The sequence below is a fragment of the Synchiropus splendidus genome, chromosome 7 (assembly GCF_027744825.2).
Source record: "Synchiropus splendidus isolate RoL2022-P1 chromosome 7, RoL_Sspl_1.0, whole genome shotgun sequence".
Classification (NCBI taxonomy): Eukaryota; Metazoa; Chordata; class Actinopteri; order Syngnathiformes; family Callionymidae; genus Synchiropus; species Synchiropus splendidus.
The window spans coordinates 10,997,009-11,012,779 of record NC_071340.1 but is presented as its reverse complement, the minus strand read 5'-3'; the positions used below and the strand labels follow the sequence as shown (position 1 = coordinate 11,012,779).

Sequence of the window (15,771 nt, the reverse complement as noted above, 5' to 3'; positions counted from 1 at the left end):
CTGCATGTGTTCGCACCACGTCATCATTATGTGCGTTTTGCTGATCGAAAAGAGCGAGGGGGCTTTAATGACGAGGCGCACCTAACGCCGCACCTGCAAACTATTATAACCCCGCTGGAGCAGGTGTGCGCTCTGGCTGATGTTTGGTGAGGCGTTCACGTGTCGTCCGCTGCTCCCCGCTCTTGGTCCTGACCGGAGAAGGGTTTCTTCCCAAGTTACACCAACGAAACAAAAAACCCAAGCGACACTAGCAGCGCCTACATTACAACGATGCTGCCGGACTCGTACGGATGCGCGATAGCAAACAGGTTCGGGGATCTTCTGGATGACGACGCGGACCCGTTTGACCTGATCAACGTGGTGGAAGCGGAGAAGGAGAAGAAGGCGAAGAAGAAGAAGGAAGATGCGGACAAGAAGGTGAAGCCGAAGAAACTCGGTCAGAGGGAATCTCAGAAGGAAAGACGAGTGCCACTTGCGACTGGAGTTTCGGAACCGGCCCCAGGTTTGTATTTCTCCGGCAGCATGTTAGCTGCATCCAAGCTACTAGCAGGTGCTGTGTGGCTTTATTTGGCTCCTAAAAGCTCCATCATTCTCATGTCGAACTCTCATCCCCTTGTGGGTGTTTATGAATCGTCAAACTGTGGAAACGCTGGCCGGAGGGGACGTTGTTCCCTCATGAGCTCAGAAGCCTGGGAACTGGACAAGCCAGATGTAATGGGAGCGGGCCTCAACTTCTCTGTCTGTGGTCAACCTAATGCTTCATTTGTGTAGCCCATAAGCAGCTGGTCCGCCCAGTGCTGGAGAGTGGAGAGCGAAAAGAAGAACCCCTGAAGGGCAAGAGAAATGCTCCTTTTGGGGAGCGCAGGTTCAACCAAGAGCAGCGGCCGCAGGAGTTTTCGGCCTCCAGGTCTGATGCTGATAGAACCTCACTGCCTGTCCATCTTGTGTTGTTAACCCCTGCCCTCTGATGCAGGTCCTCTTATGATCAAGACCCAGAGTTCCGGGGCAGAGGTGGGTCCAGAGGCCGCAGGGGAGGCCGAGGCGGAACCGCCCGGAACAATGACAACTATACCTTGAGAGGAAAACGAGAATATGATCGTCACAACGGAACGTAGGTTCATCTTCGCCGATAAAGATTTTTTGCATGATATCTATTCTTGTTTCGTTATAGTGGCATCTCCCCTGATGAGAAGAGAGGGGGCAGAGGAGCCTGGAACTGGGGCTCTGTTGAAGATCCTGCAGGGTGAGTGAACGTCTGTTAGTCAAGTGTCCAAAACTGCTCAAAATAAGTGGATCTTTTCCTTCCCTGGACCTGTGGAGTGAGGAGATGGATGTTGGAACTGATGCTCCTCCTAAACCTGAGGAGCCTCAAGTTGCAGCTGAAGATGACAACCAGAACCTGTGAGTTTTTATTCCCTATTCATTGCAAACTTGATTTAAGAGTGAAAAGCTGCAATGGTACCTTTTCTTTGTTCATCAGTGCTCCAGAGGACGGGGAGGGGGAGATGGTGGTCCAGGTTGCCGTGGAGATGTCTCTGGACGAGTGGAAGTCCCTGCAGGAGGCCAGCCGCTCGAAGGCCGACTTCAATATCCGCAAAACCGAGAACCAGATTCCATCCAAGGCAAAGGTCATTCACGAGTCCAAGCATGTGGAGGTGGAGTACATATCTTCCTTCAGTTACAGTTCTGTAACTTTTAACAGTATTTAAACAGCATTAGTACTGCATTATGAAAATGTTTGCCTTCAGTATGAGTCTTCTTTTAAATGATTGGTCGTAGATGATCAGACAGATGAGGATGGCGCATGATGCTTTCAGATGATGATCTGGGACTAAGATGGAGGAATGAAAGTCAGAGTGAAGATAAAATAAGTGTGTCAATGAGAGAGGCAGGGGGGAGAACAGAGGCAAGGTAGTGAAAGGAGTGTCAGGGGTCAATCTTCCCCAGCAATGGACATAACTCAAGTGAAGTGAAGAGGTGTGTGAAGTGAAAAGTAAGTTTCATAGGACACAAGTTAGAGCTGCCATGATGAGCACAAAGTATATTCAGCATGTCATTTTTGTGCATCCTATGTCACGTGACCATTCACTGATATAGTGAGTCAATTTCAGTGAGTTCTTCCCATCTTCAGATTCTGAAGGAGACTCTTGAAAACTTGGAGGACGAAGGTACCTTCCTCCGTCGCTCGGTTAACGACATTACTTCACTCTTGGACATCAATTTTGGAAGTCTCGGGCGTCCTGGCCGCGGAGGTCGTGGCAGGGGAGCACGGGGTGCTTCCACTGGTGTCCCAATCAAACCGAAAGCCGTCCAAGAGAAAGTATGTTTTTCCTTTTGTATATCAACTTAAACCATCTCAATGTGTTCCTAAATAACACAATCTACCACGTGTTTTACTGTGGAATCTTCCAGATGCTGGACTTGGCTCCAGACCCAGATAACCCAGAGGACTTTCCTGCTCTCTCTGCAGGCAAATGACCGCGTTCTCTGTCCACCTGCTGTTCACTGATGTTTGTTCTACTGCTTGTTGCGCCTAGAAATAAATATTTGCATGCTACCTATGCAGCATTCTTCCTACTCTGATTTGAAGTGCTTGTGGCTGGTAAACATAGCCTTTCGATGACACCAAATCTAGTTGTAATTACATTTTTATTATGAGTCAATCCAGATTTCACATCACCAATCACACCGGGCCCCGTTAGGACCCTTTTTCACAGGATTAAAATGTGGTACAAAATATTAACAAAATACAGAGTATATGAAATGTCGACATATTTACAGTCTTAAGACACAGGAGCTAAAAAATAAATGTTAAGAATGGAAATATAAACGTTAAAAATGCTCATCATCTGCCACGTCACTGATTAAGAAGTCAACAGTAAAAAGTGGATCATGTGCTGCACAGTGTTTAACACATTCATATACTGCTCCCATGGTAACTACTACCACATGCACTATATTTGGGAATAGCCAGGCAACAGTTTTATCATTTAAGAGGTTTAAAAGTAGAAAAAGCAAAGTGCCTCCTGGATTAAAAAAAAAACACTCAATACTTTCTTTTGTTGTATTAAAGAACACATGAAGATCCTCCAGGTCCAGCGGCTCAACGAAGCAGAGGAGCTCTAGCTTTGGGTATGGAGTGACTGTTGAGGAAAATACACAGTTAGTTGGCTGAACATGCAGCAGTATCAGACGCACAACTGCTGCTCAACTATGAAGTGAGAGAATGTAAGGAGAGGATAGATACCAGAGCTTGGAAAACCGCATTGATTGCAAAGTGCTGCGAGCTTTACGTCCTCTGGAGACTGTGCGTCTAAAGAGTGTCAGGAGAGATTGAAACGTCAGATTAGAAGGGGAAGTGCCCAGTCCACCTGTGCGGTTAGAACGCTTATTTTGTACACTAATGCAGCTTCAGCTACGATAACATATCCTACCTGAACTTGGAAGCCACGGTTGAAACAAGTACCAATGATCTACTACTAAGATATGTGTACATCATACCAACCTTTCCTGAGTCATGCTTGCTAAACAGCTGCCCACAAAACGTGTGTGTAGCTTTAAGTTAAGTTTTATTTTTAACTTAAATTTTCTGTCCATCAACACAATCTCATTTAGTCTCCATCACAGATGTTTTGGTGATGATATTACTAATGGTAGGTACTGACAGTACGCGGTTGTACTAATTTTCAGATCTCGGTTTAGATATGATGAGGTGAGGTTTCATTGTCTTAGCTGTTCAAGTCCAAACATTTCACAGCAGACAGTGCCATCTGGTGGCCTCTGAAAATCCGCACACTGTGTCATGAAACCTCATCTACCTGTCACTAGACATCACTATAATGCATTGCACCTGGAATTGGTGCCCATTTGATAAGTTTGATCTGTTACTGTGTGGATTAAATATGTGTGTTTGTAGTCTATCAATTGCAATTTATCAATCCAATCTTATTCTTAAAGTCTCCTAGTGATAAACGACTGATAACCTACATAGGTGTCCTCCTGTGTCTGACGACATTCATTCTATGTGTAGGATGATGTGGACTGGGCATTCGGGTGGTAACGGCTCACAGGCAGAAACACAGCAGAGTGCTGACACATGCCAAGAAAGCTTTCAAGTCAAGTTAGTGGAGTTGTGGCCCTTGAAGCTGATCTCTGAATCCTGTTCTGAGGCCAACTCATCTGTGCTCAAAATAGCGTGAATATTTTACAATCCTACTCACATTGTCACCTTACAAGCTGTATATATTTTTGCCTGTACATGCCATTTGAAATACTTTTCTCAGAGAGGTTTTTTAAAACTGTTTTACTCATACTAAACTTATGATGTTGCCAAGCTCAAACCTGCAGCTGTACCTCAATTCTAATGCATCATTTAGATACTAGCATCATGAATAACGGAAGCTAAATAAATCTGTAACCTGTCAACATGTCTTGAGTTGAGAGAAAAAAGCTGCATGTGGGACATTTTTCCTGCAAGATATACTTACTTTAGATTGAGATGAGAAAGTAGGTAAAATATACCACTATTATATCTGATTTAATAAAATGTTATCCAGAGAATTTTTACTTATTTTCCAGTGCTCTTGTGTAGAACTACCCAAAATTAACTTAAAAACTTGTGAGCCTGCATTTCCAGCATTCAATAATGTATTAAAAGTTAGAACTTCCTAAATTCTGTGCCTTTATATGACAGACTCCATGTTAGCCAGAATGGAAAACAAGAGAGTTTTAAGACTGTTAAAGAGCAGAAAGTGCAGAGACAGCTTGACAAACATTGATTTTTTTAAACAGACTCAAGCTGAATTAAGAGTTTTCTCCTCGGAGCAGAGAGAAAAGAGCTTTCTGAATAAAAGTCTCACTGTGGCTCTCAGGGATCTTGCCTGGGCTGCCATATTTAAGTTGATGAGAGCGCATGTGTTGACCGGGTCACAACCCTTGGGGTCTCTGTCGCCAGCCACTACATTCAAGTTTCCTAGAGACCTGACCAGCCTGGTGCCACGCAGGGAGCTAGCAGAGAGAAGGAGGCTGTTACTTTACACCAACACTGCCCAACCCCACTACAAGGTCACCAACATGGACACTCTCACTGGAGCTTCCGCTGACTGTGACATGTTTTCAAGTCCAGCTCGATGAAATCCAGCTTTTACACCAGTAAAAGACTAAGAAGACTGGCTTTGAAAGATAGTAAAAGTTAAACTGCAAACTAACTCATTACTGCTATTTGGGACAGCATGCAGCACATACTTATGTGGCATCTGAAAAAAAAAATATTTGTACATTTAATTTAAGCCCTTAAAGCTCTTATCTATGGAAATACAATGGGTAACAGCGGTACCTTCGGTCTCTGTTAATATTAAAGCACAATGTATGTGAATAACACGGCCACAGTCAGATGCTCACATACCTTCCGGAGACTCCATTTGTCGGCATCGAGGTTCTGGTCCTCTTCCTGCCATCTGCGTGGTCAGACAGAGCCAGCGTGTTCATGCTGGCCTTACAAGTCTGACTGCTGGCCTGCAGAACCACCCTGCTGCAGACAGAAAGACCAAACATGTCATGATGATGTTTTTTCTTCGACTGACCAGTGGTGATTTTGAAAACACAAAGTGCATTTCTTTGACAGGTGCGATCTATTTATGATTTCAGCATGGTGAGTGGTGTCATACTTGGGCGACTGAGACGATGACCTCGTGTGAATCTTGTTCTCTTCTTGTCTGTAAAACAGAGAAAAGGGAGATGATGATTATGAGCATCTGAATAGAACATGAAGGTGGTTGAGGAAAGTGGTGAAGATGGAATTCAAACAGTCAATCCAGGCGAGATTAGGGAAAGCTGTACCAAACGAGGCCGCTAGGTGGGGACAAAAACTCGCGGGGATATGTTTGGTAGACAACCAAATAACTGAAAAATGGATGAAAGTTATGATCCGAGGTGTGCACATGTGGTTTGTTGAAGAAAAAAAGATGGGGCTCACTTACAGAATGCTCACATGGGAGCTCCAGAGGAGGGGAAGTGCGGGTGTTTTTGTGGGGCGGGTGGACAGCAGAACTCACTGAAATCCTAACCCGTCTATACAGTAATGCAGGATGGAAGAAGGGAAGCCAAACACAATCCACCACAGGGCAAGGCTAGACAGGGAGGAGAGCAGCATGGCTACCAGCCATCTGAAAGGAGGACAAATCCAACAACAAGAGCAAACAGAACAACGGAGGGAAAATAAAAGGACATGAGACGCTAGCGCCAGACACAAAGCCTGATGCTTTTCCACTGGAACTGGATCAAGAACCGTGTTGACGTTTGTGTTGTGTTGCAAACAGATTATCCAGTGTTCCCCAAACGGAGTGGGCATGAGAGCAAAAAGGGATTTAGAAATGTAGTCAGCAAGGTGATTATGCAAGTTTGATCATAGGAGAAGATGGACTAGTTTGACCCACTATCTGGAAGAAATAAGGACTTTAATTGGCACCACACCTAACCTTCAACATCACAAACAACGGTGGCCAAAAAAGGTGATTACCTTTGTGCTATAATCTCAAACCTTGGTCATAGCAGGAGCATTATTTAATCAATGAGAAAACGGCCAAAACTGATCCAGTCACAGCAATTGGAAAAACATTGAGAGAGAAACTGACCCGACATCGACTGCACACAGTGCACAGAGTGGAACATAGACACGCATCCATGCATGCGCATCAAGGTTTCATGCATGGCGACAGGCAAGAGTTTTAACATTAAAGCCATCAAACATGCACTGAAGTATTTTCTGTTCAAAACAGCGAAGCCAGAGGTTAAGGGTTGAGGTAGGGCCCATCATGTGCGCAACAATATCACAAACCACTGAACTGGGGCGACACAATATAGCACAAGCACAATATTGTTTATGTCACTGTAACACCCAGTGGTGTTGTGTAAAGTTGGTCAGAGAAGGAGAAATTTAAGCCAACAGACTACACAAGCCGAATACCATAATGGTGTGTGTGACGCTGCACAGCCTTGGTGCAAGAATACAGCGCTGAACACTCATCCAAAAATACACTCACTCACTGCAGTGAGACTGCAGTAGCAGCATTGAAGCACATGGTGGAGTTCAGAAAGCACAAGGTCATTCATGTGTTTGGGGGGAGATGCATTTTGCACTTAATTACGAAGGTGTCAGTTGTGTCTGACCTCAGTCTTAGTTTAAGTCAGACATGGGTAAAGTCCGGCCGGGGGTCAAATGCAGCCATGACAAAATGCCCCCATCATTAATTACCATTTGAATTCTAAATGTAACTCAACAGCTTTTGCATAGCTCTTTCTTTTCCTCTCACTGTTTGTCACTTTTCCTTTTTCCTTCCGTCAAAATGTTGAATTCAGTTTTTGAGTAATGCTCATTCAACAGTATTTCTTGTCGGCTAAAATAAATAAAAGGTACTGAAAAAAAAATACTTACGCAAATGTGCATGCATAATCCAAAGTTCTGTTGCCAAGATCTTCCAATATTACAATCTATATTAAGAAGCTTCCAAACAAAACAAAATGTATATAGAATGAAAAAAGTAAACAAAACAAAAAATAAACATTTTATCATGTAATTTTAGTCACACCTTTTCCTGTTTACGCTAACATTTCAGAAACAAAACTCAAGTTACATTCAATACTGTCTTTCTTCACTCCTTCTGCCGTTTGGCTTGAAAGTTTCTAATGTGGCCTCGTAGGAAGAATAATAGTAAATGACAGTATTGTACTACTGTTTTTATAGAATGCGTGCGGCGTGCCTTTTATTACATCTAAAATAGGTCTACAACGTCTAAGGTGAATAAGGCTTATTGTTAAAAATAAAACTGTGAAACTAAAGGCATCGGGCCAACGTCAGAGCCAATATAATATCTATATATGCTTTAAATTCATATAGTTAATGGCCCACCTGAAAAGCACTTGCAGCACTCTTACTTCAATCATCCACAGTAAATTTGCAACCAGAAATAGCTACTAATGCTAAATCAGCCTCAGAAAAATGGAGTACAACAAGCATCTTCACTAGCACAGTATAGATAGCATCTTTGCTAGCACAGTATAGATCTAGGAGCTGTCACTTAAAAACAAACATTCAAGAAGCCAAAAAAGGCCACCAGATACCCAACACCAGTCTAACTAACTAACAGTATTGGAGCAGCAGTCAAAGCCAAGCAGCGGTGTAATAATTCAGATAATCTGAATCTTGTAAGACCGCAGCAGCCGCAGCGATTCAGGGGATATCTCAGATAAGCTTCGATATCAAAGCCAGAGATGAGAGGTTTCCATGAAGTGCAATTCCATATCCTGGCGTAGCAACCAATTCTACAGGAAGAGGGCAGCTAGAACAGGAAGTGGCACTTACCTGCATCACACAGAAACTCATATCACCTCTCTTTCTTTCTCTCTTCCCCTGTCCTCTCCCTGACACTCTCTCTCTCAGCTATCTTTTCAATGGCAGGCAACACAAGGGCAACATGGCAGGCATGAGGCAGCTGCAGAACACTAACACCTGTCTGACATGGAACACCAAAAGTCAGAGCCCTGTCGTTCGTTTGGCAAAACGCATCCTTAAGTTGACTTCAGTGTATCATCTCTGGTAAGAAATAATGCGGTAATGTCGAGACAAGAACAACTGTGAATACAAATAATAGCCCACTTTGAAGATCTGTTTGTGTTCAATCATTACTTTTTAAATTAATACGATACTTCAATCTCTACTCTTCTTCAATGTTGCAGCAACATTTCTGCCCATAAACGCCACTTGAATACTTAAGTGTTGATCGAACTTAACAGTGACACTTAAACAGCCATCACAATCAAACAGATATCTTGCCGCTCTTCACAGCAATTCATTCCAGTGATCAGGAAAAAACATTTCAATTATTCAATAAAAATTTTTTCAAATAACAAAAAATGTCATTCTACATTTTTAACATGCCACTTGATAAATCTTCTTACAAGTATCTAAATTGTCACATTTAACCGCAGTGTGGAAAGGTTCCAACACATGGGCGTAGACACCAAGAGAAAGGTTCTACTCTTTTCCTGACATATCATGTGCCTTTATTTTGGGCTTGCAAACATCTAACGGACCCATTATCCAGTACTCAAATGCCCAGCTGAGAACAGTCACAGTACTTACGAAAGAGAGCCGGAACACCTGGATTGCCTCTTGCTCTTCAACGCTCGAAGTTCATCCCCCTGCGTCAAGCCATTTCGCTCCTCTTCGTCGTTGTACTGAGAAATATCCAGTAAACACTTGTGAAGAAACACAACATGCTTGGCAAGGCGACTTGAACCAAACAACGTCAAACATACCAGTTCTATTTCTTCCGGGCTGCAAACAGTGTTCTTGTTTCTACCGTTGATGGTGATGTCGTCCACTCCAGACAAGATTCTGGTGACAGCCACTTTACCATGATCCCGTTCTTTCAGCATCTTCTTGCGGAAGATATCTCCTTCAGCCCACAGGCCGTTCTGCTTCCTGTCATCACAACATTCTGTGAGTATTCAGGACCGCAAGTAAAACAAGTGTTTGTTGAGCTACATACTCTTCCACAAAGTTCTGTTGAGGTCCAATGATGGACCCCGGTCGGCAGATACGTATCCAAGCAATGACCTCGGCAGCCGACAGGCGGTAGTGCTTCATCATGTAACATCCAATCAGGGTGCCAGTTCGGCCCAAACCAGCTGACAAAAGGATCATTTTAAATAAGAACCTTGAATCGAACAAACAAGAAGATCATGTACGTATGCTTTTGTTGTACCTTTGCAGTGAACTGCGATGGCGCCATCTGCATTTTCACAGATATTTAGGAACTTTTTGACGATGCTGTCGTTTGGCGTGCTCCCATCAACGAAAAACAGGTCATGGTGTTCAAAGCCAGAGTCAGTGAATCGCCTGGCGTCATACATCTTCTTGTTGAGACGGATGATACTGGTGATGTTGTGTTTCCTAAAATAAGGGATGTATGCCTCCGGAGCATGCAGTGGGTACCCTGAATTTGGGAAAGATCATCACAAAGACATTTTTGTGAGGAGAAACAGATTATTTTTGACTGCAAAATGCTTTAGCTGTCAGCTAAAAAAAACTCTTTTTAATGAGAGCTGCGTGAACAATTATTTCACTATGCACTTAAGAGGGAAAACAAGAATTTCTTCGCAAGCTTATTTAAATGTCACAGTAGTTTAAGTGATAAACATCACAAAATTTATGTTAGACTATCGCAACAGATCACAATTGTATGATAGCGTGTTATGCATCATGAGATTCTTCTCAATCCTCACCCTTAAAACACATATGGTCTACTTATCCATTAAACTGAACATAAAGACGACATGTCAACTACAAAGTAGACATGAAAGTTTTGAAGAGCTGTTGTTTTAAGACTATGAACCGCATAATGCGTTCAATGACTTTGCTTTTGTGGGGAAACAAATTAGCATACAGTGGCACCGGTTCATCAACCTTTTAAACAGCAATTAATATCCCTAAACATCAGTCAGTGAGAAAGGTTTTTTAGAGTAGACAATGTAAAGATGACGTCATGCCACACTGCATCTTGGACGTCTGCACCATCACTGAAGGAACACGAATACAAGCGAGTCGATGTGGGAAACGAGCAAGGTGTAGAATCGGGACAAACAACATGAAAGCGGACACTACTGTGACCAACTGTCACGGTGACGTTAATGCCATCTCCTCAAATCAATAGATCATGTCTTCTTATTTTGTGAGAACTAACAACAAAAGGCTGCAGCAAAGTTGACATCATCACCACAGACATCGACAAAGACCAGCGCAGGTCGAGTGACATAAACACATGCAAGACTTTGCCATTGTATATATTATTTGCTCATCTTCATTTCTTCCTCAGGAGATGACTTAATGATTTTTTCGTGAATCTTCCGTGGGAGGTTTGTACCTGTGCTGATGCACTACATGCAGCCTTAATTGAGCTATTGACTGTATTATCCAAGTAGCACAGACTAAAGAGAAATTCTAATTTCTCTCCAATAGTTGGGCAAAGGGACAAAGCTGTTGCATCCCCATTTAAGTCCTATTTCAGCCCAGCTAAAACAACAAATGGGTTGTCTGGACCGTCATGTTACCGTGTTCTATCTGTCTCTATTGTATTATTTACATTCGTATTTCTCCAGTAATCAGGCCTCTTATGTAGACAGCAGTCTGAGTGAAAACAATTTAGAAATTGTAAATTCTACAAACCATTTTCTATTTTGCTTTTGGGATGAGGACCGCTGAATGCCAGGAACTTCCCTGGAATAATCCAGTTGAAATCCCCATTTTCTGCTCTTTCGTAGTGCTCGTACTCCTCCACGTCAAAGTTGGAGAAGTTGAGCCAGCCAAACTGCAGACCCTGGTGGACAGAAAAGGAATTGCATTCAAAGTACGACTGGGCAAGGAAGTAGAGAGGAAGATTTTAGATCGACATACCTTGTGAACAGCTCGAAGGCAATCGAGGATGCTTAGATTGTACGTGCAAGTCCCAAAGGAAGCATCTCTGTATGAAAAAGATCATGGTATTAAATGTATTAAATGGAAACCAAGCTCTAAAAAATGTGGTTCCACATGTCAGCCAACAATTTCTAAACATAACTACCCACCGGAATGGAAGATAAGTGGTGTTCTTTGAAACCAGAAGATTATAGGCCTCCTCTGGTGTCATGTTAAGGTGCATCACCTATAAATGACATATCAGTCTTTATCAGAGGCCACTCTGGATTCAACACATTCTGTTTTTAAACTTACTGCATAGGATCCTATTAGATAGGCAGCATTGGCTTGTTTCTTCTGATCTCCACAGGTATAAAATATGATCTTCTTTCTTGAAATGGTGAACGACTGCAGAAAAAAAAGAGTGAGTTCAAATACAGTGCGGTTTCCTGCCATAGTCAAAATATAATCAGGTTTGTGACTTGAAACACTGCAGATGTGAGTATTTGCATGAGGTCTATATATATATATATATATATATATATATATATATATATATATATATATATATATATATATATATCACACAGTATGAGGGGTGGTGAGCTCATTGAATACCAATGATTTTTGTGTCATTGATTCATTTAAATTTTCAGCTAAGAAATGATGTCGGCAGAACAGTTAGAATAACATGGTTGTATGGGGCGTGTGAAATTCCAGGGCCTAAGACTATGACCAAATTTGGAGTCAGTGCAAATGAATATCCAAACCAGTCTACCACAGATGATCTGTAGGACTGTATGGTTGGCAGAGTTTTCACATTAAACACAAAAACAGCATTGCAGAGTTTGACTGAGACCTGTCAATCATGGTGATTGTGACTGCTTGCTTGTTTCACCCTTAACTGTCAGATTTAGATTCCTTCCCAGGGATTACACATGAAAAATATAGCACTTCAATGAGCCGTGGCTGGACTAAAATAAATACTAGTCCTGGCTCCGTGTTGATGATGGCAGAGATGTGTTGGAGTTTGAGAGGGTTTCTTATGTTTCTTCTTCTTTAAAGGAGTCATGCTCAACAGACATGAAGGAGCGCTTCAGGAGAACAAAAACTGCTGAGAACATTTCACAGAGGGGCCCCTATACTGCTGAAGTGCCAGGGAGCACCCGGGAATACATGTGCAATTTATTCAATTTATCATGTGTACAGCCTGCAATTACAGTATATAGAGCACACCGTGGTCTAACGGCTTTGTTGGGATAGTGCAATTCAGAGCAGGGTTTACTTTACCTTGAGCTTCTTTGTCAGCTTGCAACAGAAGCGATAAAACATAGCCAGGTTCAGGGGGCCAAAGTCCGCATAGAAGCTGAGAGCCAGGGCAGACGGGGTGAGAGAGATGAGATAAAAGTTATTCATACATCCAGCAACTGTTTACTGACTAGGTTGAATCTGCAGCCTCACAGTGAAAGTATACAGCCTATATTTGGAACTGCTTGATAACAGCAAGGATCAAACAAGTCGGAAAAGGTTTTTTTGTGCTACCTTGTGTGCAGCTGTTTCTGACAACACTCCCCTGACAATAGGGGAAAGCTATTTTGGCATTCACCAGAACTATAGTGGTTAAAATTATTCCTTCAACATTACAAAGAAGGGCCCACGTATTGTTTGTTATAAATATTGATTTGGGCACATGTCCAAGCAGCTGCAGGTTAAATCATCCTGCAAATAATAAAGTGGCCTTTAAATAGTTGTGCAGAAAATCCAGTTGGTGCATTTGACCTAAAGGCTGTCCAGAACTAATTTCTTAAATCCATTCACCTTCCCTGCGTGCTCCAAGAACTGCACCTTAATTTGAACTAGAACGAAACCCACTATGCATGCAGATCACCTTGGAGTTAACATTAACTACAAATCATCTTTGTCTTGTGAAATTTCCTGCCCAGGGTTGCCACACACCTGTGTACTCATTTGCCACATTCATAAACCTTATTGGCTGTCTTTCACTACTTTACCTGATAACATTCTTCCTCCAACATGTCCCTCATGTCTCCTCTACATTACATGTCCAAATCACCTCGCCTCCCAATCTTTGTCTAATTTTCATTTAAGAAACCTGCTCTGCAATGTCCCCATATTTATTATACATTAAACTCTCAAAAGAGAGGCCAAACCCATAAGCGCCACATTCGAATGATAGGCCACACCCATGCAGGGACAATGCTTTCAAAAACTAAATCCAAGGTCACATTAATTCTATAATATACAGTGAGACTAAAACAACACTCCATCACCTCTGCATACATTCAGTCATCACTGATTTCTTACAGTACATCTCGCATGAACATGATTGTTTTCGTTTTTTTTTACCTTGTTAAAACAAACATGAATGTGTGACGAATAAAAAAGCTATTAAAAAAATCATCAAGTTTGGCTGCAAATCCACATTATGATGTCATGGACTGATGAACAGTGGGATGGCAAACATACTCTAGCAATAGTAAACATCAAAATAGTTCATAAAAAAAATCAAAAGTTTACTTTTCATACGCCAGCTCTTCATCTATGCAGAAACAGTGTCGCTCGGCTGTGGTCTTGGTCCGTTGCCTGAGTATGGCGAAATAGAGTTGATCTGGAAAGAGGAGGCGGGAGGGGGGGATAAATATGCATAACCATAATGTTGTTACATAAATATACAACTACATCGTCCGAGTTCAGCGAATTATCGATGCAACGATCGTATTCGAATCACGCCGACCTACCTTTGATGAACTCGACACATTTTGATGCAACATCGTCTGCGGTCATCTTGCCGAGTGTTTTGCAGAGAAACGGACGAACCTAAATTTCCTCACAAGAACTTGCGCATACTAGACGAAAACGACTGCAACATAAAGATGTCTACAAAAGAGTGCGCTTGCGGCGAGGTTTTTGAAGACTAGACGCGTACAAGTAAGTCCTTTCGAGCTTGACTTTGGTATCAAAGAGAAGAAAGTTATCAGCGGAAAAGAGAAGGAGGGTCCGTGTGCAAGTGCGCACTCTGCTAAAAATGGCCCCTCCCCTTGGGCAATAGAGGCGGTGTCTTCAAATGCCATTGGACGCAAGACTGTGACGGTCGTCTTCTATTGGACCAAAATGCTGTCGAACAGAGCAAGCCGCACCTCTTTCAGTTTAAAGTTCTCAACATGGCACGCGTGATAGGCTGCCGGACCGTTGCCAAGCAGTTGCTAGGACGAACCACTATCCAATCATGTCTCCCCATTTCACGTGTTCGACCCGCCTTCTTACTGACTTCATGTCCCAATGTAAAGGCTTTGAAAGCGAAATCACAGCCGCTTCTGTCTTACGCCTCTCGTTTACATAATCTATTCACGATGCACAACAAAGTTACAACATTTAACAGGATGTTTAGATGCACATGGATCATGTTGACAAACCACGTATTAAGTGTAATGGCGTTAAATGGTCATAAGATGTCGCAATAAAAATAATGCGAACATAAATGGAGATTTCGGATGAACTTGTTACTTGAGACTGTATCCGCAGCGCGTTGTTTACGTTTGCATACGTACTAGCGGAAACGACTAGAAGGCACGGCCCTTTTACCTGAAATCTCAATGTAAATATCCGAGCTAAGCTCCGCCCCCGGGCTTTGCTGAGCTGCAGAACGCTTTTTCCTCGACTCTGCTCGTCTCCTCTCGCTCTTGCGCTTCATTCTCCGCTCAGGGTGGCACCTCGGACATTCCCGAGCAGCCGCAACGCTCCCGCTCCTTCTGTTCGTCCTGGGTTGCTTTTAGGTCTGCATGTCCTTATGGCTCCTGCAGCGGATGGCAAGTGTCTTTAAATGTGTGTATGTGTCAGACGAGAAACAGTTGCCTGGCCCAGCTCCACTGGGGCTGGTGACGTCTCCGAGCAGGGGCAGGTTCGGATCCCCTTCATGTGACGTATCAGGATGAGATGTCCAGTGCCCAGCCTACTATTTAATCACTGCATGGTTTTGTTATGATTTCAGAAAAAAAAATAAAAAATATTATAAAATATTGAAGTAAATGCACAAGCTATCAGTTAACAAATTTGATATTTGTAAATATTTGCTAACATGTCAGAATGAACAGGCAAAGTAGCCATCTTCCATTAGTGTGCCATCCTTATATACACTGCATAGCCATAACATGATGACCACCAACAGTTGTGCCATGGTCAGTACCTATCAATGGTGAATCTAAAATGGAAACTGGACACTGCAAAATATATACAGTACAGTGTCCATTTCCCATTTCTGGAAAAAAATATATAAAAAATCTATTTAAAAAAAAAAAAGT

At 42.5% G+C, this 15,771-nt stretch overlaps 2 protein-coding genes across 9 annotated transcripts; one reads left to right on the top strand and one right to left on the bottom strand.

The window, feature by feature from the left end:
- Positions 1-50: 50 nt before the first annotated feature.
- LOC128762774 (intracellular hyaluronan-binding protein 4-like) lies at positions 51-2,555 on the top strand. 2 transcript variants are annotated; one of them, XR_008415581.1, is made up of 8 exons: positions 51-502; positions 772-907; positions 974-1,111; positions 1,172-1,243; positions 1,321-1,401; positions 1,481-1,655; positions 1,780-1,993; positions 2,132-2,273. XR_008415581.1 is itself a non-coding variant. In XM_053871273.1 (8 exons), the coding sequence occupies exons 1-8, from the start codon at positions 271-273 to the stop codon at positions 2,476-2,478; spliced, it is 1,089 nt and encodes a 362-aa protein (XP_053727248.1). In that variant the 5' UTR covers positions 51-270; the 3' UTR covers positions 2,479-2,555. The 2 variants fall into 2 exon arrangements, 1 of the variants encoding a protein (XP_053727248.1); XM_053871273.1 differs by lacking the exon at positions 1,780-1,993 and adding an exon at positions 2,413-2,555 and having other exon boundaries at positions 2,132-2,320.
- A 66-nt stretch (positions 2,556-2,621) lies between these two features.
- Positions 2,622-15,342, bottom strand: cdc14b (cell division cycle 14B). Of its 7 annotated transcripts, none has more exons than XM_053871265.1 (16): positions 15,056-15,342; positions 13,991-14,081; positions 12,743-12,818; positions 11,768-11,860; positions 11,623-11,699; positions 11,453-11,519; positions 11,225-11,375; positions 9,765-9,995; positions 9,549-9,687; positions 9,316-9,481; positions 9,140-9,234; positions 5,667-5,714; positions 5,405-5,530; positions 4,860-5,007; positions 3,248-3,313; positions 2,622-3,143 (listed from the first exon to the last, which is right to left on the bottom strand). In XM_053871265.1, the coding sequence occupies exons 1-15, from the start codon at positions 15,162-15,164 to the stop codon at positions 3,290-3,292; spliced, it is 1,641 nt and encodes a 546-aa protein (XP_053727240.1). In that variant the 5' UTR covers positions 15,165-15,342; the 3' UTR covers positions 2,622-3,143; positions 3,248-3,289. The 7 variants fall into 7 exon arrangements, with proteins under 7 accessions (XP_053727240.1, XP_053727242.1, XP_053727241.1 ...); XM_053871267.1 differs by lacking the exon at positions 15,056-15,342 and adding an exon at positions 14,212-14,499 and having other exon boundaries at positions 2,623-3,143; XM_053871266.1 differs by lacking the exon at positions 3,248-3,313 and having other exon boundaries at positions 2,623-3,143.
- Between the last annotated feature and the right edge of the window lie 429 nt (positions 15,343-15,771).